This window comes from Aricia agestis, chromosome 2, assembly GCF_905147365.1.
Source record: "Aricia agestis chromosome 2, ilAriAges1.1, whole genome shotgun sequence".
Taxonomy (NCBI): domain Eukaryota; kingdom Metazoa; phylum Arthropoda; class Insecta; order Lepidoptera; family Lycaenidae; genus Aricia; species Aricia agestis.
Genome location: NC_056407.1, coordinates 5,720,098 through 5,743,094, shown reverse-complemented (window position 1 = coordinate 5,743,094; position 22,997 = coordinate 5,720,098). Strand labels below are relative to the sequence as shown.

Sequence of the window (22,997 nt, the reverse complement as noted above, 5' to 3'; positions counted from 1 at the left end):
TTTTATCATTTCATGTCAGGAAAAGCGCTGAGGTACCCCTACTCAATCTTATTCCTCGGAAATACGACTGTAAAAACGTAGTTCATAATCTAATAACCTGCAAGCGGACGGTTCCGCTAGTATCTATAGAAAATTCATGTGAAAATAGAAAATAGGAAGGCAGTATGTAATTAGAACTGACCCATACTCGTTTAGTCTCCAGTGCTCTCGTTTGTATTATCAGAGAATTTAATTAATAGGCAGACATTGAACTACTTAAATGGATCGGGCTATACCTGGTTATACCAAGACCAGCCAGCGATTATCATTGAACATATATAACGCAAACCAAAAATCATAGATCCGCCATCTGCCTTTACATCAATTTCTCTAATAGTACCCAAAGTCCATTAAAAATATAGGTTTTACTTAGAATTTGTATATCCTTGGCATATAGAGGCCCTCCCACAGGCAAACTATGCGACTTTTAAATCCTTAGCATAGTCTCACAAGATTTCAATTCTTTCATTGAATTGCTCAAAATGACTCCGAACCTACTTAAAGAAGTTAACACCAAAAGACCGTTTCGGAGTTCACTGTATCTGGCAGCCGACGTTGATGGCGCTGAAGAGGGGCGCAGTGCCCAGGCCTCCGTCGCCGTCCGTGACGCCGGAGAGGTACTTCGCCCTCGTGCAGTCGGGGCAGGTGCAGCAGTCAGTCAGGGTACAGAGCCCCCGCGACGTGGCTATCGCCTCCCACTTGATCTGCTCGTCCAGTGTGCCGCTTCGTTGCAGGAGGTTCTAGAAAAAAAAACTACGTTAGAAGTAAAACTTAGGTTTAGGCTTAGGCTTTTCTTTTCATACAAATCATGACTCACAAAATTACGCTCGTGTGAATCAAACAGGACTTTTGTATGAAACTGAATGCAGCAGAATTTCTGCCAGCCGAAATTCTGCGACTCACAACTCAGAAATTACGCATGTTTGGCTTCACCCTTACCCTAACTCCGCGGCCGACCGTCACACAATGCACGCGGATGAAAAAGTTTGAGCGATGTAATAATAATTTTACTTCAAAAACATTGCTCTACCCGGTTAAAATCTCTCAACGGTAAACTCGATATCATTGGTCCAACACCGTAAATTCAGTTTATGACGATATCAAGAACAAATCTATACTAATATTATAAATGCGAAAGTGTGTCTGTCTGTCTGTCCGTCTGTCTGTCTGTCTGTCTGTCTGTTACCTCTCCACGCTTAAACCGCTGAACCGATTTTGCTGAAATTTGGTATGGAAATAGTTTAAGTCCAGGGAAAGGACATAGGATTCTTTTTATCCCGAAAAAATGTACGGTTCCCACGCGATAAATTAATTTTGGCGCAACGGAATTGCGGGCGTCATCTAGTCAAGAATAATCGACAGATTGAACGAGAGTTCTAGGAATATTTTGAAAGGAAAACCGTGTTTCAATTGATCTACTTTTGCAGATGAACATTTTAACCTGAATCTTTATAAATTGGCCGATATTTCGTTTTCCGACTTGTGCTAAGAAATAGAAATAGTAAAACATGCTTCATCAGATGGCACATATTCTATTTTAAAGCCATTTTCCAGCTATCTCATTACTAATTCAATGAGATTTAGTGGGACACCTAATCCAAATGTGTAACATCGAAATTATCGCCAGCAAATTAGATTTTATCTTAGCTTTATAGATCTCAAGCTATTATTATTATTACAAGAGAACTATCAACTACCTTGATCTAAGGGCTTATTCTTCTATCTTCCAGGCGAAATACCAGCCATAGGAGTTCATTTATTCAATGACAAAATGTTTACAAAATTTTCAAACAAGTTTCGTGATTTAAACCACAGCGAAGGCTGATCTAATATATTTTTTTACTAAGCACAAACACGTCTTTATATAAAAGGAGCTTTTGCCCGCGGCTTCGCTCGCGTTAAGAAGTATTATTATTTATTATATACAAACTTTCATCCCCTATTTTATTTAACCCCTTGGGGGTGGAATTGATCAAAATCCTTTCTTAGCGGATGCATACGTCATAATATCTACCTGCATGCCAAATTTCAGCCCGATCGGGCCAGTAGTTTTTTTTTTTAATATTCATCCCCCCTAACGGTATCAGGGCTTGTTGTTCACAATTAAGTTTTTGCAACATAACAATCAATTTACATTAAAAATTAAGTACCTTAACGCGCCTTAACGACGCCCAATTCGCAACGTGCAGCATAAATCGTAATATTTTAATTTCGCCATAACATTAAAACCAAACGTCCAATTTTAATCATTCAAAGACCAAATATTATCTAAATTAACTGTACTTGTAAAATGGAATCAGGCGTTACTTTGCGGAAATCCATAGTTTAAATTTAGTTTGTTATTATTTTTAGCAATATTCCGCGAAAACAACTTCCACCTTTAAGTAAATGAGTGAGTGTACGCATAGACATGCGTACAGCACCTCCCTCCTCCCATACTGCCTATGCGTACACTCGCATGCAAGAACTTGCAAACACCACCACCACACAAGCAATAATGTTGGCAAATCCGTGCAAGGCCCCTCACCACCATGCAGGTTGAAAACCTCGACGCGCGTTTCGCCCCAACACCGGAGCATCCTCAGGATGTGGACTCTACGAACAACGTTTACGGACGTTGTTGTACGCATGCCTATGCGTACACTCACTCATTTACTTAAAGGTGGAAGTTGTTTTCGCGGAATATTGCTAAAAATAATAACAAACTAAATTTTCATTTAAATGTAGTCCAAAAACATTTCAAGATTTTTTAATAAAAAAATGGTTATTGTGCCTCACTCAAGATAGATAGGTATAGTGTGTCGTGGACTTTTTGTAGATATTTAAAAGATCTACAATTACTTAGAACATTTTATGGTTCTATCTTTTATAGTTTAGGCAGCGTACGCAAAAAAAGTAACATTTCTGGTTGATTTTTTACACCTTGCGTCCGAAAATCCCAAATATCTTACGGAATCCTATTTATTTCCAAAATAAAATTTAGCCTATGTTCAGCAGAATTAATGTAGGATTCCAATGGTAAAAGAATCTTTCAAATCGGACCTGTAGTTTCGGAGCCTATTCAATACAAACAAACAAACAATCAAATCTTTCCTCTTTATAATAGTAGTGTAGATATACTTACATATTATTACAGTCAAAACTAAAAGAACGCTTTATACTTTTGACACACAAAACATGTAAGTATGTTACTTTTAACGTTTGTGACCAGAAAATATACAAACAGTCATACCTGCATCACTTCAAAGTTGCTCGCCGTCCACATATCAAAGTCCTTTAATTTCTGTTCCTTCGACCGTCCCTTCTTCGGTTTCTTTAGCATGGCGCAGTAGATGGATATGTCTTCGCTCGGCGCTATGGAGCTCTCATCGTATTGTATCGAGTTTACGTCGTAGGACGTCGACGCGTCGTCGTCGACGACGGCAGTGTCGTCGAACTCCTGTATAGAGTTTAGGTCTACATCGTCTAACGTGCATGTGGAGGTCACGTCTGACACGTTTTGGAACTGTTGGTAGACCTGCAAGAAGTTTTAAATATTATATACGAAAATTTTAAACTAATATAGTGAGAGTGGCAAAGTGAGCCTACCCGGCAAGTGTGCCATATTTTAGCATAATTCCATACTGCTGATTAAAGTTTGACAATCACTTATAGCCAGGTACGAAAATTATATGGATTAGATTCTAGCCTACGTTATTCGCCACAAATGTTTAGACGCCTATAATGTATTAAAATCGCGACAAGAATAATTATTAATGCTCCGATAGAACAAACATTCTTTTGTCTTTTCAATATCAACAATTACAAATGCGTGGAGGCATATTCGTTTGTCATTGTCCATGACTTACGGTGACTGTGCATGTAAAAGACAGCTACACATACACAATTATTTATTATTATGGTGCGTTTCTCAATCACAATCAAACGCGGCCCCTCCGCGTCCTTTTCGGTGCTACCTACGCCTACGGCCTACGCAGTATAAACGCGGAATTAAACGTAATATTTCGAATACTACGCACAATTCTTACTGCGTAGCACCTTAATTGATGACTTCCAAACTGAAATATCCTAAAGTAATAAGATGTTTTACCTGTAAATCCGCTTTGCTATCTTGACTCCCTCGTCTCGAGTTGTTTACCGAACTTATCTAAAAATAGAAATAAACAAGTATTACGTAGTTAAAGCTTAACATCATTACCACAATCTATACATCTAATACATACATATAAATAAAATTGAAGTATAGAATAGAATAGAATAGAAATCATTTATTTGCTAAAATAAGGTACATTATTATGATGTTAGTCGGACTGTTTACAGTCCTCTTATTTTGCCTTTGGATGGCGTGCAAATTTTACAAGTCACTTAGGTACAATTAAATAATTAAGAGTTATAATTATTCACTACAATTCATTTTCTTATCTTCAATTATTATTTTCCTAATTATGTCTTAATAATATCATTAGTAACGTCGTCAATTTGTCCTATAAGTATTCATAAAATAAACAATACAATTTTCAGTCAAGTAATAATGTGGATTCATTAAATAATTTATTTCAATATGATTATTATTATTATATTCTTTTGAAGTTCTGACTTCTGATAGATAAATAATGTCAAACTATAATAATAATTATACCTATAATAAAATGATAAATTATAATGTTAAATTCACTGTCATTCAAATGTCAATAATAATAGGAATCATAATATTTAATAATAGTAGATGTCAATAAGTCCATTAATTAATTGTTTATTTCATTTTATTACTTAAACAGGTTATACCAAATAATTCATGATTTAACATTAATAATAATTATTGTAAGAAGTAAACTATATTAGTTATATTAATTTATGTCAATGTCGTTTAGATTATAATGCTAATTTCTTGTCAATTAAATAGTCATTCACATCATAATACACTTTAGATAGTAGCAATTTAAAAAGTTCAGTTTTTAATTTTCTCAAAGATAGGTCCTTTAATATTTTTGGAAGTTTATTATATATTTTAACAGCAAAACAATAAGCATTTTTGCTGCAGATATTTAACCTTTGGTCAGGAATGCAGATTTTGTTATGGTGTCTGCAGCTTTTGGTTGCTGTTTCGGTTTTCTTTGTATAAAAATCGTCACAATATGTATGCACAAATGTACAGATTTCTAGTATGTAGAGACAGGGTAGGGGTAGAATAGAATGTCTTTTAAATAATGGCTTACAACTATCTAAGAAATGAGCTCCGCAGGCAGAACGAATACTTTTTTTTTTTGTGTTCGAAAAGCGCGATCGAAGTCGGTAGAATTACCCCAAATTATTAGACCATAGCGTAAGACGGACGCGACGTAACCATGGTATGCTAAAATTGCAGCCTTTTCGGACACAGTATGTCTTACATTTCTTAGGACGTATACAAATTTCTCTAATTTAAGACATACTTTGTCAATGTGATCTCTGCAAGTCAAGTGGCGATCAACAGTTATACCTAGGAATGGAGTGGAACTTACTTCCTCTATATTTTTATTATCGAGAGAAATGTTTAGATTGTTGTTTTTGGTGTTGTGAGATTGAAATTGAATTATTTTTGTTTTTGCAAGGTTTGGTGTTAGGTTTCTTGAATTTAGCCAATTTATTATTCTCTTTAGTGTTATAATTATTTCAGCTTCATGTGTGTCTTTATTTTTATTTTGTATCAATATTGTAGTATCGTCTGCGAAAAGAATAGATTTATACATTATTACATCAGGAAAATCATTTATGTAACATAGGAATAATAGGGGTCCTAGTATTGAGCCTTGAGGTACGCCATAAGAATTAAGAACATATGATGACTTGTAAGTAGCTCTATGTTTACCCTTGATTACACTCAATTGAACACATTGATACCTTTTGTTTAGATAGCTTCTGAACCAGTCGTTAGCTACGCCTCGAATTCCTTGCTTGTGTAATATGTCTAATAATACATCATGTGAGACAAAATCGAATGCCTTTGAGAGATCTAAAAAGACAGCAGTTACAGAATGCTTAGAATTAAGGCTCTCAGTGATGTATTTTATTAAATTAAAACATGCTTAACAGTGTCTGTTTGTAATATTGAAAGAACCATTTTTTTCTAGATGCTTAAGAATGTATGTATATACATACATAATAATAATAATAATAATATAAATAAAATTGGAGTGTCTGTTTGTTCCGGCTAATCTCTGAAATGGCTGGAGCTATTTTGACGGGACTTTTTTTGGCAGATAGCTGATGTAGTAAGGAATAACTTAGGCTACTTTTTAACCGACTTCCGAAAAGGAGGAGGATATATTTTACTTTCTTTGTATGTGTTCTCGGACAACTACGCCATTTGTGGACCGATTTTCAAAATGTAACTAATGTTCACGCGGACGAAGTCGCGGGCAACAGCTAGTTTTATTATAAACGCCATCAACTTCGTTGCGCAAAAATTCTTTTATGGCCCGTAATTTTTCCCTTCTCGGGACTTCAAGTCTCCAAACCGAACAAACCGAAAAAAACTACGCCCAACTAGGGCGGTTTGGGCGTAAAGAGGTAACAGATAGACAGACAGACAGATAGACAGATATTTAATACACATTATTTTAAATATCTACAGGAAATAGGAATACATAAAAACTTTTTGTTCCTCACGGGCTCGCTTAAAAAGGGCGGGATAAACCAATAGACTAAAAACTTAATTAAATAGTTTTAATTTAACTTACTTCGTCGTCACTGTCTAGGCTGAGTACGGACATATTGACTACTGTCTGTTCGCCGATGATTCCTTTACTCGTCGACGGTATGGGCGAACCTGGCGTATCTAAAACCAACAATAAATTAAAATTTCGATGTTTTTTAAGAATAAAACCTTTTATTTTTAAAGATATTTTTAAACAAAGAACATGCAATTTTTATAGCATTTTTTTTCTAAAGGATAGCCAGTGTCCGCGCGTTTCTTACGCTACGCTGCGTTTACATTCTGGACCCGTGTTTAGTCAACAAGTACTATTTTAATTCGTTTTTATGGTTCCGTACCCAAAGGGTAAAAACCACAGATATCAGTTAATATCTCTATGGTAAAAACGGAACCCTATTACTAAGACTTCGATGTCTGTCCGTCCGTCCGTCCGTCCGTCCGTCCGTCTGTCTCCAGGCTGTAACTCAAGAACCGCTATAGCTAGACTTCTGCAATTTGGACAGATTATGTATTTCTGTTGCCGCTATAAAAACAAATGCTAAAAATAAAATAAAATAAATATTTAAGGCTCCCATACAACAAACGTGATTTTTCGACCCTTTTTGCTCTATATCAATAATGGCAACAGCTTGAAATTTTCACAAACTCCTTTATTATGTGTGTACTTTAATATTTAATTATAATATTAAAATAAAATAAAAATTTAAAGGCTCCCATACAAAAACACAATTTTTGGCCTATTATTCGTCTATAACGGCACGGAACCCCTTGTGCGCGAGTCCGACTCGCACTTGGTCGATTTTTATATTTGTTTTATTTTTAATGTCAATACATTACTTTGAATAATATACAAGTTCTACTAATACTGAGCACGTCATGAGTCACGACTAATACTAGGCTTGTAAAACCCTACAATCGACATAGTTCGATTGTAGGTTATAGGTAGGTAGGTATTAGTAAACACGTGACAAACATTAATTTAGTTAATCTGTAAGTAAAACGCCTAATCTCTTAATACAGCAAGTGTATATTGTAACGTGTAGAACGGATTTGTGAAAAAAATTTAGATTAAAATCTGTCCACCCGTTTAGACGATATAATGCCTCGGACATACACACACACTGTCAGAAACTTAAAAGTTACAATAACCTCAGTTAATGTCACAAAATACTTTAACATCTGCATCCTAAAAGCTGTAACTACCTAATTTACTTACCAAATTCTGTGCTTTGGCTTGTTTTGAGTAGATTCTCTGTCGACGGCTGCTCCGATTGCTCTCGGCTTTTGGATTTGAAAAGACCGAACTTGCTCGGTGCCATCTATAACAAAACCATAAATAAAAAAAGCGCTTATTAGAGGCCTTGGGAGAGCTCGGTATAAAAATTTGTTCGGGGGCTCTCAGGACTTTTAAACATGATGGCCCAGTGGCACGGAAGCCCTGTATAATACGTCAGATACGGCGGTATAATCGCTAGCGCTAATCAACTCTTTATTTTTAATAATACAAAACTTCTGTAACAGTTGCTAGTTAGCACGGATTATACATTATACTAATTCACTTATAATAAGAACGTATCAAACGCGGAACACGCAAATTTTATGACGTCATAAACATTTCTAACTACGACTCTTTTAATTCATCGCATAAAACCTTTTTACTCGGTATTTGGAAAAATCCAACGCAGTATTTGAATGTGATTATGATAATGTAATTTATTTCGAAGCTGATACGGGTTATTTTTGTAGAATTTGAATAGAAATAAGGTATCAAAAAAATGAATGCGGGTCATGTGACGTCTTAGAATTATTATTTTAAGAGTTAAGATTTGAGACATAATTTTTAATTTGATTAACAATTATACTGTATGACTTTTATTTAGCATACAACAAAAAGAAGCGTTACAAACTCTACTAAAATTGTAATAGCACATTTCTTTACTTTGTTAATCCTACTAGTCCTACTTCCTACTAATATTATAAAGGCGAAAGTTTGTTTGGATGTATGGATGTGTGGATGTATGGATGTTTGTTACACTTTCACGCAAAAACTACTGAACGGATTTTGATGAAACTTTACAATAATATAGCTTATACACCAGAATAACACATAGGCTACAATTTTAACCGACTTTCAAAATGGGGGAGGTGTAATGTTCGTATTCTTATAATCAACGATTACTCCGCCGTTGGTTAACCGATTTTCAAAATTTTTCTTTTGGTATATAGGGTATCATCCCAATTTGGTATTATATTCACAAAAGTGGTGATCTGATGAAGGATCCATAAGTAATTGAGAGAGCTCCTCAAAATTTATAGGGAAACATGTGGTGACTTCGGTTTCGTGAGAAGTATTTTAAGCATATGCTACAAACAAGTAAGATTTTGCACCGAGGTATACCTGGTATACCGTGGTTCGGAAGGTGCTGAGAGAACTCCTGATTCTTTATAGATACAAGATTGGGAGTTTCGGCGGTATTTTAAGAACGGAAAGCATATGCTACTATGCAAATTACGTTCATCATCATCATCATCACTACCATAATATTATACCATGCATCGTCCCATGATTATGAGCCTTTTCATCGTCTTTTAGATCGAGGCTCGAGTTTGTCAAGCGATAATTAAAAAAAATCTATATTTAATATTATAAACCTGAAGAGTGAAGAGTATGTTTGCTTGAATGCGCTAATGTCAGGAACTACAGGTCCGATTTAAAAACTTATTTCAGTGTTAGATATCTCATTTATCGAGTAAGGCTATAGGCTATATTATATTATATTATATTATCACGCTAAGACTAATACGACCGAAGAAACTCAGGAAAATGTGGTAAAAACGGGGAAAATATTAGAAAGGGTTTATCTCACGAACTACTGGAGCAATTTTTATAGCAATATTTGGCACTTATATAGAGTAGAGCACGTGAAAGGAGTATTTATAGCTATTTTTATTCGAAAATGTACGGTTTCTGTGAAATTCCTAATTTACGCGGGCGAAGCCGCGCGGGACATCTAGTAATATATACTTTGTTAAAATAATTTTGCTTCAAAATCCGGCTGGCAACGTGATGTACTATCAGATAATTTGATTCATATGTAGATTGCGGTCCTATGTAATTTGATCGCGTTATGTCAAACCAACCGAGAGATTACGACTAACATTGAATTGACATAATTCGACGAAATGATAATGGTCCGTCAATTACTTATGAATCAATTTATTCGATGGTACAACTACATCAAACGGTGACAGTAGTTTGAAATGCCTCAGTTTGGCTCGTGTGTAATGCTAACTACTAACATACGGTTTTGTTCGATAGTTTTACTCCAAATCGAGCAATAACCACCGTGTGGACCGCAAAACTGACAGCTCGAAGGCTCGCTTCGAGCCGGCCTCGATGGAATTAAATATATCAAATATTATGTCATTTCCTCCGATTCGGGGAACTATCGAGCAAAACCGTATGTGAGTACTTAGCATAATAATTGTTTATTTGGTTTTACTTACTTACGTACTTAATAACTTCCCGACAGGGGATCGAGTTGCTCGTTCGCCTTAATCGCTCCTGAATATCAGATAACATCAGACAAGCACTTTAGCTTTTAAAGTAACTTGATGCTGATAACAATACTTCATAACAAACGACCCTAATTGTATGAAATAATAGATCTTAAAGCGTCTATCTCTTGAATGTTGTTTGGTTATTGTTAAAACAGCAAGTCATATTATATTGTTTTTTAATTTAAATATAGAGGTATTGAAATTATTTTTTATTTATTGTATGTTTAAACAGTTCATAGTTATTGTATTATTTGTAATAAAATAAATATAATTCAATATTTTTACTGAGTGTGCCATGTTTTAATGTTCTACGATTTTCGTAGCAAGTGCTACGCGAGTGCTACGCGAGTGCTACGAAAACGACTACGTAGCTTAGCTAAAATATTAGTATGAGTAGAATTTCATAATATTTCATTATAATTATTTTTGCTTTATTTCTATGACCGCTATATTTATAACATTTAATGATCTTTGTAAGTTTAATATAGTATGGTAAAAATGTCTACCCCTATGATAATAATCTGCTACTAGTCTGTTATTAAAATGCGCTAAAGTCTTAAACATTTTCATAGATTTTCTTTGTTTGGTAAACCAATAATTAATCTGTGAATAATATGTTTCTATTTTATAATCTATAGATTGATGCCACTTTAATGGCTTTCTCCCATCTTTCACCTCTATAGCTCTATAGTGTTCATAAAGTTAATGCACCTAGCGGAATATATTACCTTATCGTGTTTTAACCCAGCAAGCCCTATAAGCTCACCGGTGAGCGAGACACAATAGAATAACTATAGATTTCCAAGAATCCACGATCGAAGGATTAAAATATTAACCTTTTGCAACCTTCATTTTGTCTCGTCTTTGACAACTGTATTTCAACCCGTCAGCGCCAGAAAGAGTTATATTTTTGAAGTGAATGTATAATAATTTGGATGCGTATTTTTCACTGACCATGCTCGAAACCCTAAGTGTAATGTATAATATTATGTTAACTCTGAATGTTAAATCTAAGCCAAAGAAAAAAATAATCAAGTTTAGAAAAACGATTTTTTAAACGGAAATATCGTGAGTATATTTCTAAAACAGAACAACTTGTCCTTCAGATTTCTTTCCTGTTTCATAAAATATTCAATATTAACCTGCTTACATGTGTTAGAGCCTACAAAGTGGCCCTGGGCATCTTACCAGCATTTGCTAAACATTACTCCCTTAGTACTGGTATTATAATAAAATGGTTCATACGAGTGATTGTTCATTCGATTGTATGTTTCATTATTTCATTTTGGAGTAAAATATGTGGGTTGATAGAGGAAAATGAAGCATCTGATATTATCAGCTAAACTAGATCCATGTATGAACCAAAAAAAGAGAGAACTGTTTAGAACAATTCAAATTCTATTCTTTATTTAAATCAAAACATAATGAAGAAGTTTTGATATGTGATTACTATGTACTAGTAGAATAATATATTAACCGCAATGATTGGCTATCTGCTACTATGTTGTTCGGAAATTCAAGCCGTATATTTTTCTGCTATAAACTATCCTACATCCTTTTACATGACAGGACTCAAAGTATATCCGTATTTTTTTTTATTTTAATCAGTACAGTGCTTTAGGCATGTAGAGATAACAAGTAGACAGACACATCTTATACATTTAAATTATAGATGTTAAAATAAATTAACATGCAATAAATAATACAAGAGCTTACCTTACAGCGCGTTTTGTCCAAATGTTTTTGTTCAGCTGATCCTCAATAGTTTTTGAAAGCAACAATTTAGATTTTAATTAATCATTACACTGGATTCTTACTCGATTGGAAGAAGAGTTGTTATTTACTAATATTCCACGTCTACTTAAATGTAATCGTCATTTAGTAAATATTTTAGGAAAATACGTCAGGGGTACAATAATATCAAAATAATTCGATCAGTAATAGAGATCCTATAGAAAAGACTGGTAAAAATACGCGTAGATACAAAAGATCGTTTTCAATACTGAGGTACAAAAATAAGAAAATGCACGGTGAATTCGACGTGCGTCGTCGATGTGGCGTACAGCACTGGTGCGCGCGCACTGTGTTTGTTGCGATGGTCGATTCAGTACTTTCGATTCACCACCACAGATACTGACATTAATTAGGGTTGCCACAATGAAAAGGTTGTTTTGAGTTATTTGATCTGTGGCAAGACCTTTTTTCAATTGAATAGAGGCAAAATTTTCAGTTTGACCTCTACTCACTCACTCAGCCTCAAGTTAATTAGCGTTACTTATTTCTTTCACTGACAGTGTTTTAGTGTTTTAATCAATAAAGTACAAGCCTCAAGGTTGTGGTTTTAACACTGAGGATTGATTGACGGGGTGTCATGGCAATGTACGCACAAGTTAACAGCTACCATAAAAAGTTTGTAGGCTTTCTCACAGATGGCGTGAAATGTTTTTCAAAATATGTTCCATTTCCAAAAATGGATATTCTTAATATAATATAATTTCAAGTACATGATATTTATAATTTATCGTTTTTGAGCAAATGGTTTAATATTTATTTAGATATTTCTTATAAAGGATTTTTGATTCGTCCCGTCAAAGGTCTCGTTTCAAGGACCAAAGAGATCTAACTGATGTAAGATCTAGAGCAGAGGTTCCCAAACTCCTTTGTTTCTTAGCTCACTTTTAAGGTGTACTAATTAGTAATACAAATCCTTGAAACTTGCTACTATTTTAAGTAACCAAGTTAGGCTAGGGGCATTATATATTTAAATATACTCGTCAGGATTACAAAGAAAAATATTATTTAATGGCACGTCCATGACATCACTTTAGTGATTATTCATAAAAGTGACACGTTGATAAGGCAGGGTTCACTATCCCTGGCCTATGCTTTAACCAAATTAATTTACAAAGACCCTACAAGTGGACCCCCATTTTTGTCAAGGATCAACGTAGACTCCCGTCTAGTCTCGACCCCTGGGGATCCACCTGGACCGCTTTGGGAATTAAGTGCTCTAGACTGTACATATATGATAAGTGCTCAGATTTTCTTTTCAGCTCATTATTTACTTCTTATTAGCATAGAACCATAGACGAATCATACAGTAATATTTTAAATTTCTCAAGGAATATAAATAAAACACAACAATCATAGAACCATTCTGCATTTTAAATACATAACTACATACAATTTGATTAATTTATTACTCTTAAATCTGAGAACCTTCTAAACTCGTATCACCCAGCCTGATAAAAAGTTTAGGAGGTTAATAAAATGACTAGAATATTTCTAAAAGTGAAGATCTCTTTTTACAAGGTTTTGTCATTCTAAAAATAAAATTACATATTGATTAACTTAGGGAGTCGTTATCGTCGGTGGATTATTGGTACTCGATACTCCTGTAGGAGACATCTTCGTTTGACGGCAGCTCGAAGTATGGGGTGTCCATTCGTCTTTTGCCATACCTGAAATGAGGAATGATAAGCAATAAGTAACTGTCTAGATGTCTAGATCTTTAACACGGATTTGACCTTGTGGAACTGACAACAGTATCAACTCTGATTCCCTATTATTAAATAGGAAATCAGAGTATTAACTCTTACTTTGAGAATTCACATAAACTATTTGTTACTGGTGCTCACATCAATAAGAGGAACTAGGAGGTATGCGTCAAGTTTCTAAGGGCTAGGTCTAAGTGTAAACAATATGAGGGTATGTTGGGAAGTCTGTTGTCCTGCTGGTAGTTAAAGTTCGGCTACGAGGCACATAGTATATTTTATACGTGGGAGAGCCATGCCTCGGCACGAATGGGCCGGCTCGACCGGAGAAATACCACGTTCTCACAGAAAACCGGCGTGAAACAGCACTTGCGCTGTGTTTCGCTGAGTGAGTGAGTTTACCGGAGGCCCAATCCCCTACCCTATTCCCTTCCCTACCCTCCCCTATTACCCTATTCCCTCTTAAAAGGCCGGCAACGCACCTGCAGCTCTTCTGATGCTGCGAGTGTCAATGGGCGACGGAAGTTGCTTTCCATCAGGTGACCCGTTTGCTCGTTTGCCCCCTTATTTCATAAAAAAAAAAAGTAATTAATACATGTACCCATCTTCACTTATCCCTTTCACTCGTATACTTATGTGTTGTTGTATTATTTCCACAGGTAGATCGTAATAATGTGCGCAACAACAACAAAATCTTGCGCAAATAAAAGAAACAAAAATGGAAAGGCCAGTCGGTACCGAATTCTACGAACTCCTTCAACGGAATTATCACTTAAAGATTCTTAGGGGCTGGTTAACCACTTCCTGATAAGTTCCGGGTAGGATATCTATAACAGATATAACATTCTAAGGGCCTATTTCACCACTTCCTGATAAGTGCCGGATAGGCTATCTACAAGTTATCTGACAGATGAAGTATAGAGTATCTGTCAGATAAGTTGTGGATATAATAGGCTATCCTGCACTTATCAGGAATTGGTGAGGCCCTTAATTTGCTACTCATATCATTCTTTAGCAACATTTTGATGTACCTTCCCCTGCCGTGCACAGAATAGTAGTCCCTCAGCTCCTTGAGGTAGTTGCTGAGGTCCTGCGGGTTGTGGAAGCGCTCCGGGCGGCGCGGGCGCTGGTACTGCGCCAGCGTCACGCTCGACAAGATGGCGGACAGCAACAAGATGGCCGGCAAGAGGAGTCGCATGGCTGGAAAGATAATATAATAATAATATATTTTTTTTATATAATAAGGGGGCAAACAAGCAAGCGGGTCACCTGATGGAAATCAACTTCCGTCGCCCATGGACACTCGCAGCATCAGAAGAGCTGCAGGTGCGTTGCCGGCCTTTTAAGAGGGAATAGGGTAATAGGGGAGGGTAGGGAAGGGAAAAGGGTAGGGGATTGGGTCTCCGGTAAACTCACTCACTCGGCGAAACACAGCGCAAGCGCTGTTTCACGCTGGTTTTCTGTGAGCCCATGGTATTTCTCCGGTCGAGCCGGCCCATTCCTACCGAATATCTATGGACGCTTCACACCACGTCAGTTGGTTCGCTGATGACGTTAGTTTAAATGCTTGGTGGAACAAGTAGAGCCGCAATCCTACATCGATGGTATCGAAGTTATCCCAGTGCGTCGGTATACAGGATGTAACGAAAATAAGTGATAATACTTTAGGGTGTTTCTGTATTCCTCATATTATAGAGTTCAATGTGAGAGTATCAGTACTGAAAAATAAATGCAGTTACGCAGGAATAATTTTATAGTGCTCTACTATTTGCGCAGTGCACAAGAGCACTCACTATTCCTTTACTCTCGAAACCCTTTGGGACGGAAGATCGACACGACTGGCGCGAGATCAGACGCAGGACCGACTTTTAACATGCCCATCCGACGCGTGGATCATCTTACTTGTCAGACAATCAGGTGATCTGCAGCCTGGTTGTCCTAACCAAACTTGGAAATTATATTTTCCAAAGCGGGAATCGAACCCACGACCACCGAGCCTCGAGCCACGCTTCAATGCTACTGGACCACGGAGGTGTTTACGCAGCGTATAACTTGCTATAGGTCCGGTGACTTTCTCTACCATATCGTGACGTCATGTTTGTTACTTATCAAACAAAGACAAGCAGAAGTAGATATTCGCATTGTAAACATTTTTATTTTAAGGGGCAATCGCAAAGCTAATATATTATATTGATAGCAACATGAAATTTATTTTTAGTGATTTTTATCTCTCACAAAAATAGTGATTGAACACACGTCACAGTAGAGATACTAATTACAGATTGCTTCATAACGCCTTTGCACTAGCGTTATCACGTAATTATTTATTAATTTGGGATTAGTTTTATCTAGCAATCGATATTGTTAGAAAAAGTAAACCAAAATGATAATTCCCTTGTCAATGTTCGTGTGAACAAGAACATGCTGCTTTTTTGAAAATCAGTGACGAGAACTATTAACTTTACTTTCATTGTGTAAAAATCTACCTAAATTGTAATATTAAATACTTGAGAACTTGTTAGAGACTGACTTATTGTAATATAATTTACTACAAAATAACTAAAGTGCTAAAGTAAGCTACACAAAAGAACCCCTTACTTATAAAGCAGTGGAAAAAGTAAATCAACATACATACCTCGGTCTCATAATTGACAACCGACTGAGTTTGAAGCCACACATAGACCATGTATGCTCGAAATTAAGATCTATATTCTTTTAAATACAAGTTATCCTACAGAACCTTAATAAAGGTTATTCTATTTATCGTTGGCCCAGTCGGTTGTTAACTATGGACTGAGTAGTTATGGAAGATCGTTTGAAAGTCACTTACTTAATATACATTCATTAATGTTACGCATATTTAAAGTAAATAATTGTACCTAAACCTGTAAAAAATAAATTTAAAACAAACGAGGAAGGCTTATTTATTGTAATGTCATGCACATTTTTGATCTTGTTTTTGCAGTTTTAAATAAAGTTAACGATCCTACACTTTTAATAGAAAAAATAAGACCTAGCATTTTAAGACAAACTTGTAAAATAATAATTATTGCGGAAGTAGAGTGCTTAAGACATTAATACCTTCATTTGTAGAAGAACTGCCTGAAGACCTACAAAAGTCGTATCGGGAAAAGTGTAAATATAGACGGCAACTTAAAAACATCTATCAAGTAAAGTTAATTAATGCGACCACATCTTGTCCAGATATACTCATTGTAGTTTTTGCGGCATTTATTGTAATTTTGTAATATTTTTGTATACAGTATTGAACAAATAAATAGAAAAATAATAATAAAACTACGGAAAACTTATGAGCTATGCCGTAGTCGGATAAAAATAATTTTACTTAGCTTCAAAACGGTTTATATCAAACCAATTGTCAATTATGTGATAAGAATTATATTTAATAAGATTCGTTACCCTGTACAAAGGATCTCTTGAATATTCATTATTCGAGTTATGAATAAAGAATTATTCAATTAAATGTAATACAATTCGATTATGTTTGATTGAAACTCGTTAAAGATGCAACCAGTACATTCTAATAAAAATACGTAAAATAATGTTTGAGAATAATATGACTAAGCACACTGCGACATAGGTAAGTAATTAAAAATCAGTAAAGTTAAAAATTTTAAAAAGCTTTTGATTGCGTCACAAAAAATAACCTTAAAAATACACGTAAAGGTTATTTAGGTAATAATATTATTCCAGTAGCAATACAGGGCTGGACAGGATCACTGGATTTGAATAAAGTAAACCCTGGACTGGTCACTGGCTTTGAATTATAAAACTATCTGTAATGTAGTAACGTAACATGGGCAAGGTTAATTTGATGTTTATCTAAACCATAAAACGAGTGTTTACATTCATTCGCATTTTAATAGTCATTTGATTATCATTGACGAGTACTTTAAACGCAGATAACTTTAAAGTCAGTCAGCACAATAGGAGGGAAGGCACAATGTCAATCTCAGAAACTCTCCCCATCATCAGTGAGCGGGGCGAATGCATTTTATTGTTGAAAATTGTACACATATGCATGCCAATGCCTCCTTTCGATAAACGATCTAAAAAATATTTGCGGCCCATACATTACCACAGTCACAGATGTAGTTTCCGTTTCTATTTTTCGTAGATGTGCTACGAAGTGCTACGAGACGCTACGAAGACGTTTTACAATTGGACGCTGTTAAGCATTCGTGTACTAACCCACACAAAAATTACGTACTGAGTTATGAATGCAGTTATGTTCTGTAGATGATTTAGAACAAGACTGCATTCAAAATTTAACAACAAAAAAAATTGTGGGTTAGGACACTAATGCTTAACAGCGACCATTATTATAAGCATATTATTTTAGTTGCATTATTTTAAAATATTATTTCATTATATTATGTAAATTTTATGTATCATTCAGTAAACTTTAATCTTATATGTTTAAACGAGCAATTCTTGTATACATATATATACATATATAATTGGAATCTCGGAATCGGCTCCAACGATTTTCATGAAATTTAGTATATAGGGGGTTTCGGGGGCGATAAATCGATCTAGCTAGGAATCATTTTTAGAAAATGTCATTTTATTCGTGTTTTATCGAATACCGAGCGAAGCTCGGTCAAATAGCTAGAATAATATTAATATTCGCAATTTTTAGGATAAGGCGCACAAAAAAACTGCATTTTTCCAATTTATTTTTAGTTACGTATATACTTCCTTTTCTTTTTCTAAATCTGCTTACTACTAACATGACGTAATATAATAATTATAATACATTTTTCCATTTCAAACATTTAAAGCTGCTAAGTGACTTTACCACCTACTGCACTTACCGCATCAAAAGCTGTACCGCTATCTGTACATGCATCATTTAAATTGACTTCAAGTACTTTATAATTTAAAACGATAATACATGAAAGCTCCGGCGTGTTTGAAAAGCTCTTCACTGAGCTTTGTTACTGATTTATTAGGTTATAAATAAAGCACGGAGCAAACTAATTTGTGTAATGTGTTTGATTATGGATAATTTTCTCGAGTAATTAAGCATTATGTAGAGATTAAAGCTCCCAAATATTTTAAGACCTTAAGTATTATGTAAAAAAAATTATACATATAAAACAGTGGTTTATGGTTGACATAATTTTATTCGTACCATGTTTTGAGTATTTTTATGTTCTTAGATATTTTATCTATATTAATTTATCGTAAATGCAATATAACATACTTATCTTATCTTTCTTTTATTATTAAGTCTATTCAATAATTTCAAATAACTAAACCACGAAATTGTATTTTGAAAAAAAGTCAAACTATGGTCAAATGTGTTGATTAAAGACATAATAGGATATATTAGGGGAATGTTTTCACAGTAGATGGCAGCAGCGGCATAGACCGTAAACAAAAAGTCTTGTTCGACGTTTGACAATATTTCTGTCAATACGTTCATATGATTTGTGCAACATGTGCAACACCACACACATATATAGTTTTTAGGGTTCCGTACCTCAAAAGGAAAAAACGGAACCCTTATAGGATCACTTTGTTGTCCGTCTGTCCGTCTGTCAAGACCCTTTTTCTCAGGAACGCGTGGAGGTATGAAGCTGAAATTTATATCAATTACTCAGGTCTACTGTCCCTTGAAGCTGTGAAAAAATCAAACTTCTAAGCCAACGCAATCAAAAGATACAGCCGTTTATGCCGCAAATTTTCGACACTTGAAAGGGAATCAAAACCTACAGGGTGCTTCCCGTGAACTCAGAATCTTGAAATTTGGTACGAAGCAACGTCTTATAGCATAGATAAAGGAAAAATTACGAAAACCATAAATTTTTAGTTACATCACATAATATATATTTTTTTAATAATTTTAAACTTACTACCCATTTCCTCATAAACGCGTAGAGGTATTAAATTGAAATTCATACCAAATACTCAGGCCTATAATACCTTTAAGCTGTCGGAACCCTCGGTGCGCGAGTCCGACTCGCACTTGGCCGGTTTTTTATTATTCGTGGCAATGCTGTCAGCTTGCTAGGCACTCTGCCAGATGGGGACGACCTGGTGAAGTTTTTCTTTTTGTAGCTTTATACTTTAAGTTTGTATATATTTGTATATTTTAGATTGTATTTTTAGTGTATAGATTGTCCTCTGTATCTTAGTTAATGTGCTTATTATATATTTACCCTTAATCTTTCGTAAATACAGTACATAATTATAATCAAATGTACTATATGTGCTAGTGGCGCCCTCTGTTTCGACATTTACCCAATATTCCCAATTGGTCAAAATTACAAAAATCTGTCGTTTGACTTTTACAAGACTACTATTTTAATGTTTGATAGAAAACGGACTAGATCTAAAACGAAGCATAAGCCACATTAACGGTGGATTAAAATAGCAGATTCAAGGTACCTTCGGCTCATGATAAACCCATTGTGGAACAGTAAGGTCAGTGTAATATCGCGGTGTGGGCAGCGCCTAGCCAATAACGCGTTGTTTCCCTTCCCGATAAATCTATGACGAGAAAATTACAGCCTATAGTGATGCCAATATTTATGATTAACGATAGGCACTTTCATAGAGTAAGTACTAGATGTAAGATGACGCTAGCAACTCTATTGCACCAAAATTCACTAAACGCGGGGAAACTTTTTTTCCGGCATGAAAAAGATGATATCTCCATACCCTATATCGGTTTAGCGGTTTGGGTGTGAAGCGGTAACAGACAGACACGATTTCGCATAATTATAATATTACTAGATGATGCTCGCAACTCCGTTGCGCCAAATCCTATGTCCTTTCCCGGCACTCAAAGTATCTCCATGCCAAATTTCAGCAAAATCGGTTCAGCGGTTTGGGCGTTAAGAGGTAACAGACAGACAGACAGACACACTTTCGCATTTATAATATTAGTATGGAAGTAGTCAAATTGCAATAGTTTTGACAGTAAAGTTAGGTGTCACATTGGTATGGGATTTGAATTTAATTTCTAGATCGATGGATTTGACTACGCATCGACGAGTGAATTTGGCGCTTGCGACATATTAAAAGAAGCAAAAAATATAACATTGTCCTTGTCTCTTTACTCTTACGCCCGTCATTCATATGCCCGGTGAATAAGAACGACGCGGAATCGGCGCCAAAATATAAAATATACAAAATTAAAAAAAACTTGCTAAAACTGATAGAATTTTACATTATGTTTTAAAATATTGACTCAGTTGAATGCACCGTTTTGGAAATAAAATGAAAAAATTGGAAATTTTGATGCATCTGTCTGTCATTTTAAGACATCGTGTTTTCGCTAGTACAGATCCTTGCAAATATGATGTAGTACCGTAGTATCTATGTTTTAAAATTGAAGTAATACTGTAGTGCCTGGGACAAGATTTTTAAATGTCCATATGGTTGCCCAAGCGCATACGGCATTCTCGCATCATAGTCGGCCTAGTCCAGAGGAAAGAATTAGTCAATACGTCTGGGACCATGCGGGTGTGTGGGGTGCTATGTGCGGGTTTCCTCAAAATGTTTTCCTTCACCGTACGAGCGTCCGTATTATGTACTGTAGATCAGAAAATATCTACTAGGTACACGCCTCCACCCGGGTTCGAACCTGCACCCTCTAGGAGTACGAACTGAAGGTCTACCCATTAGGCCACGGACGCTACTAAAGAGTATAATTCGTATGTATGGCTTGTCATTCAAAAAGATGGTAGTGTGCACATTGTAGTGTGTGTAATGTTTTATTTGTTAAAAAAATGTATGATAAAAGCATAATTTCAAAATAACAATTAGCTCGATGCACTCCTTCACCATATAAACTATAACTGTGCAAAATTTCATTCGCCTACGTTTCCGCATTTTTCGTCAAAAGGGATCCAAAGTTTTTCGCTCGCGTATTAATTATATAAAGCGAGTAAAAGTCTTTACGTCTCACACCCCGTTGACAATGCCGAACATAGCAACAAACTTGAAGCTGTATAATATTTTTCTTAATATTCATATTGCCTTTTCAAAACTAATCATAATAACTTTTTAATTATATGGCCTATTTTAATATAAAATTCTCACGCATTTAAATTTTAGTAGCCTGATGCCTCCGTATGCTCGCGTACGATCAAATACCGCAGTTCAATGTGAGAGAAAAATGTCTTCCTGCTACTGCTGCCGTGAAATCTTATTAAATTCTTTGCGTGTACAGTATTAGAAACTATAAACAATTTTACTATAATATTTTGCTTTTATTATGGAGTATTTTAGTCATATCCGCTGGAGACTAAACCCTTAGGTTGGGTTGCACCAACTAACTTTAACTACAATGCAAAATTTCAAATCTTTGGTCAAAGTTAAAAATGGACGCCATCAAGACGCCAAATTAAACCATAACCATAGAGCTCGACAAGGTTTTAAATGCACTTGGCGGAAAAAGGAACTAACACTGTCATCATACAAAAACGCCATTTTTGACATTTCTCCTTTACCAGCAGCGCCCCGCCCACGTTCATTTATAACCTAGTTGGACCAGCTGTCATCTGTCAATTTCTCCGGTTAAAGTTAAAGTTAAATTTAGTCTTAACTATAACCATAACTTTAACCTTAACTTTAACTTTAAGCACGCCTCTGGTGCAACCCACTAAGGGTGCAACCCAACCTTAGTAATATAAATATTTATAATGGTCGGGTCAATGTTTGATACGTTGAAAGTACCCTTCATAGACAGGGACAAAACACAGTAAAACGTATCCATTGTTTAACTATTTTTATAAGTAGAGAGGTTATTTTTAATAATTGTAAAAGTAAAATAAAAACATTGTTTTTAGGCAATCACAGCTAGGGTAAAAATCTCTTTGTATTAAAGAGACCCTTTTAAATGGAATCTGTCATCTACTGCAATATTTTCAAGCAGAAGGCAGCACCAGTATAGATAGTAAATAAAAACAGTTGTTTGACAACGTTTCTGTTAATATTCGGATATGAGATGTGCAACATGTCGGATTTTGGTCGCTATATTTAATTATTATTATTTACTGTATACAATGTGTAACAAAAATGAATGCTAATACTTTAGGGTGTGTACGTGTTCCTTGTAGAGAGTTCACTGTGAAAGTAGCAGCTAAGAAAGACGATTTTTTTTTCACTTTTGTATGGGCAATGGCCCGAGCGTCACGAGTTTCCCTATACAAAAGTGAAAAAAATTTTTGGTC

At 35.3% G+C, this 22,997-nt stretch overlaps 2 protein-coding genes and 1 long non-coding RNA gene across 4 annotated transcripts in view; 1 reads left to right on the top strand and 2 right to left on the bottom strand.

Annotated features, from left to right (window-relative positions):
• LOC121735083 lies at positions 1–12,353 on the bottom strand. The gene is made up of 6 exons (XM_042125771.1): positions 12,011–12,353; positions 7,950–8,052; positions 6,759–6,856; positions 4,130–4,186; positions 3,272–3,556; positions 1–779 (listed from the first exon to the last, which is right to left on the bottom strand). The coding sequence occupies exons 2-6, from the start codon at positions 8,050–8,052 to the stop codon at positions 573–575; spliced, it is 750 nt and encodes a 249-aa protein (XP_041981705.1). The 5' UTR covers positions 12,011–12,353; the 3' UTR covers positions 1–572.
• Positions 4,895–16,482, top strand: LOC121735101. Its single transcript, XR_006036809.1, has 3 exons — positions 4,895–4,904; positions 5,696–5,701; positions 16,398–16,482. It is a non-coding gene; the product is annotated as an uncharacterized LOC121735101 (long non-coding RNA).
• LOC121735091 (pro-neuropeptide Y-like) overlaps positions 13,439–22,997 on the bottom strand; it is a 23,755-nt gene continuing 14,196 nt past the window's right edge. The window contains exons 2-3 of one of the 2 annotated variants that reach the window (XM_042125784.1): positions 14,820–15,007; positions 13,439–13,755 (exon numbers count right to left, since the gene is read on the bottom strand). In XM_042125784.1, the coding sequence (XP_041981718.1) occupies positions 13,671–13,755; positions 14,820–14,986 (252 nt within the window). In that variant the 5' untranslated portion in view covers positions 14,987–15,007 and the 3' untranslated portion in view covers positions 13,439–13,670. The remainder of the gene's footprint in view (positions 13,756–14,819; positions 15,008–22,997) is intronic. The other variant, XM_042125793.1, reaches the window with a different exon arrangement.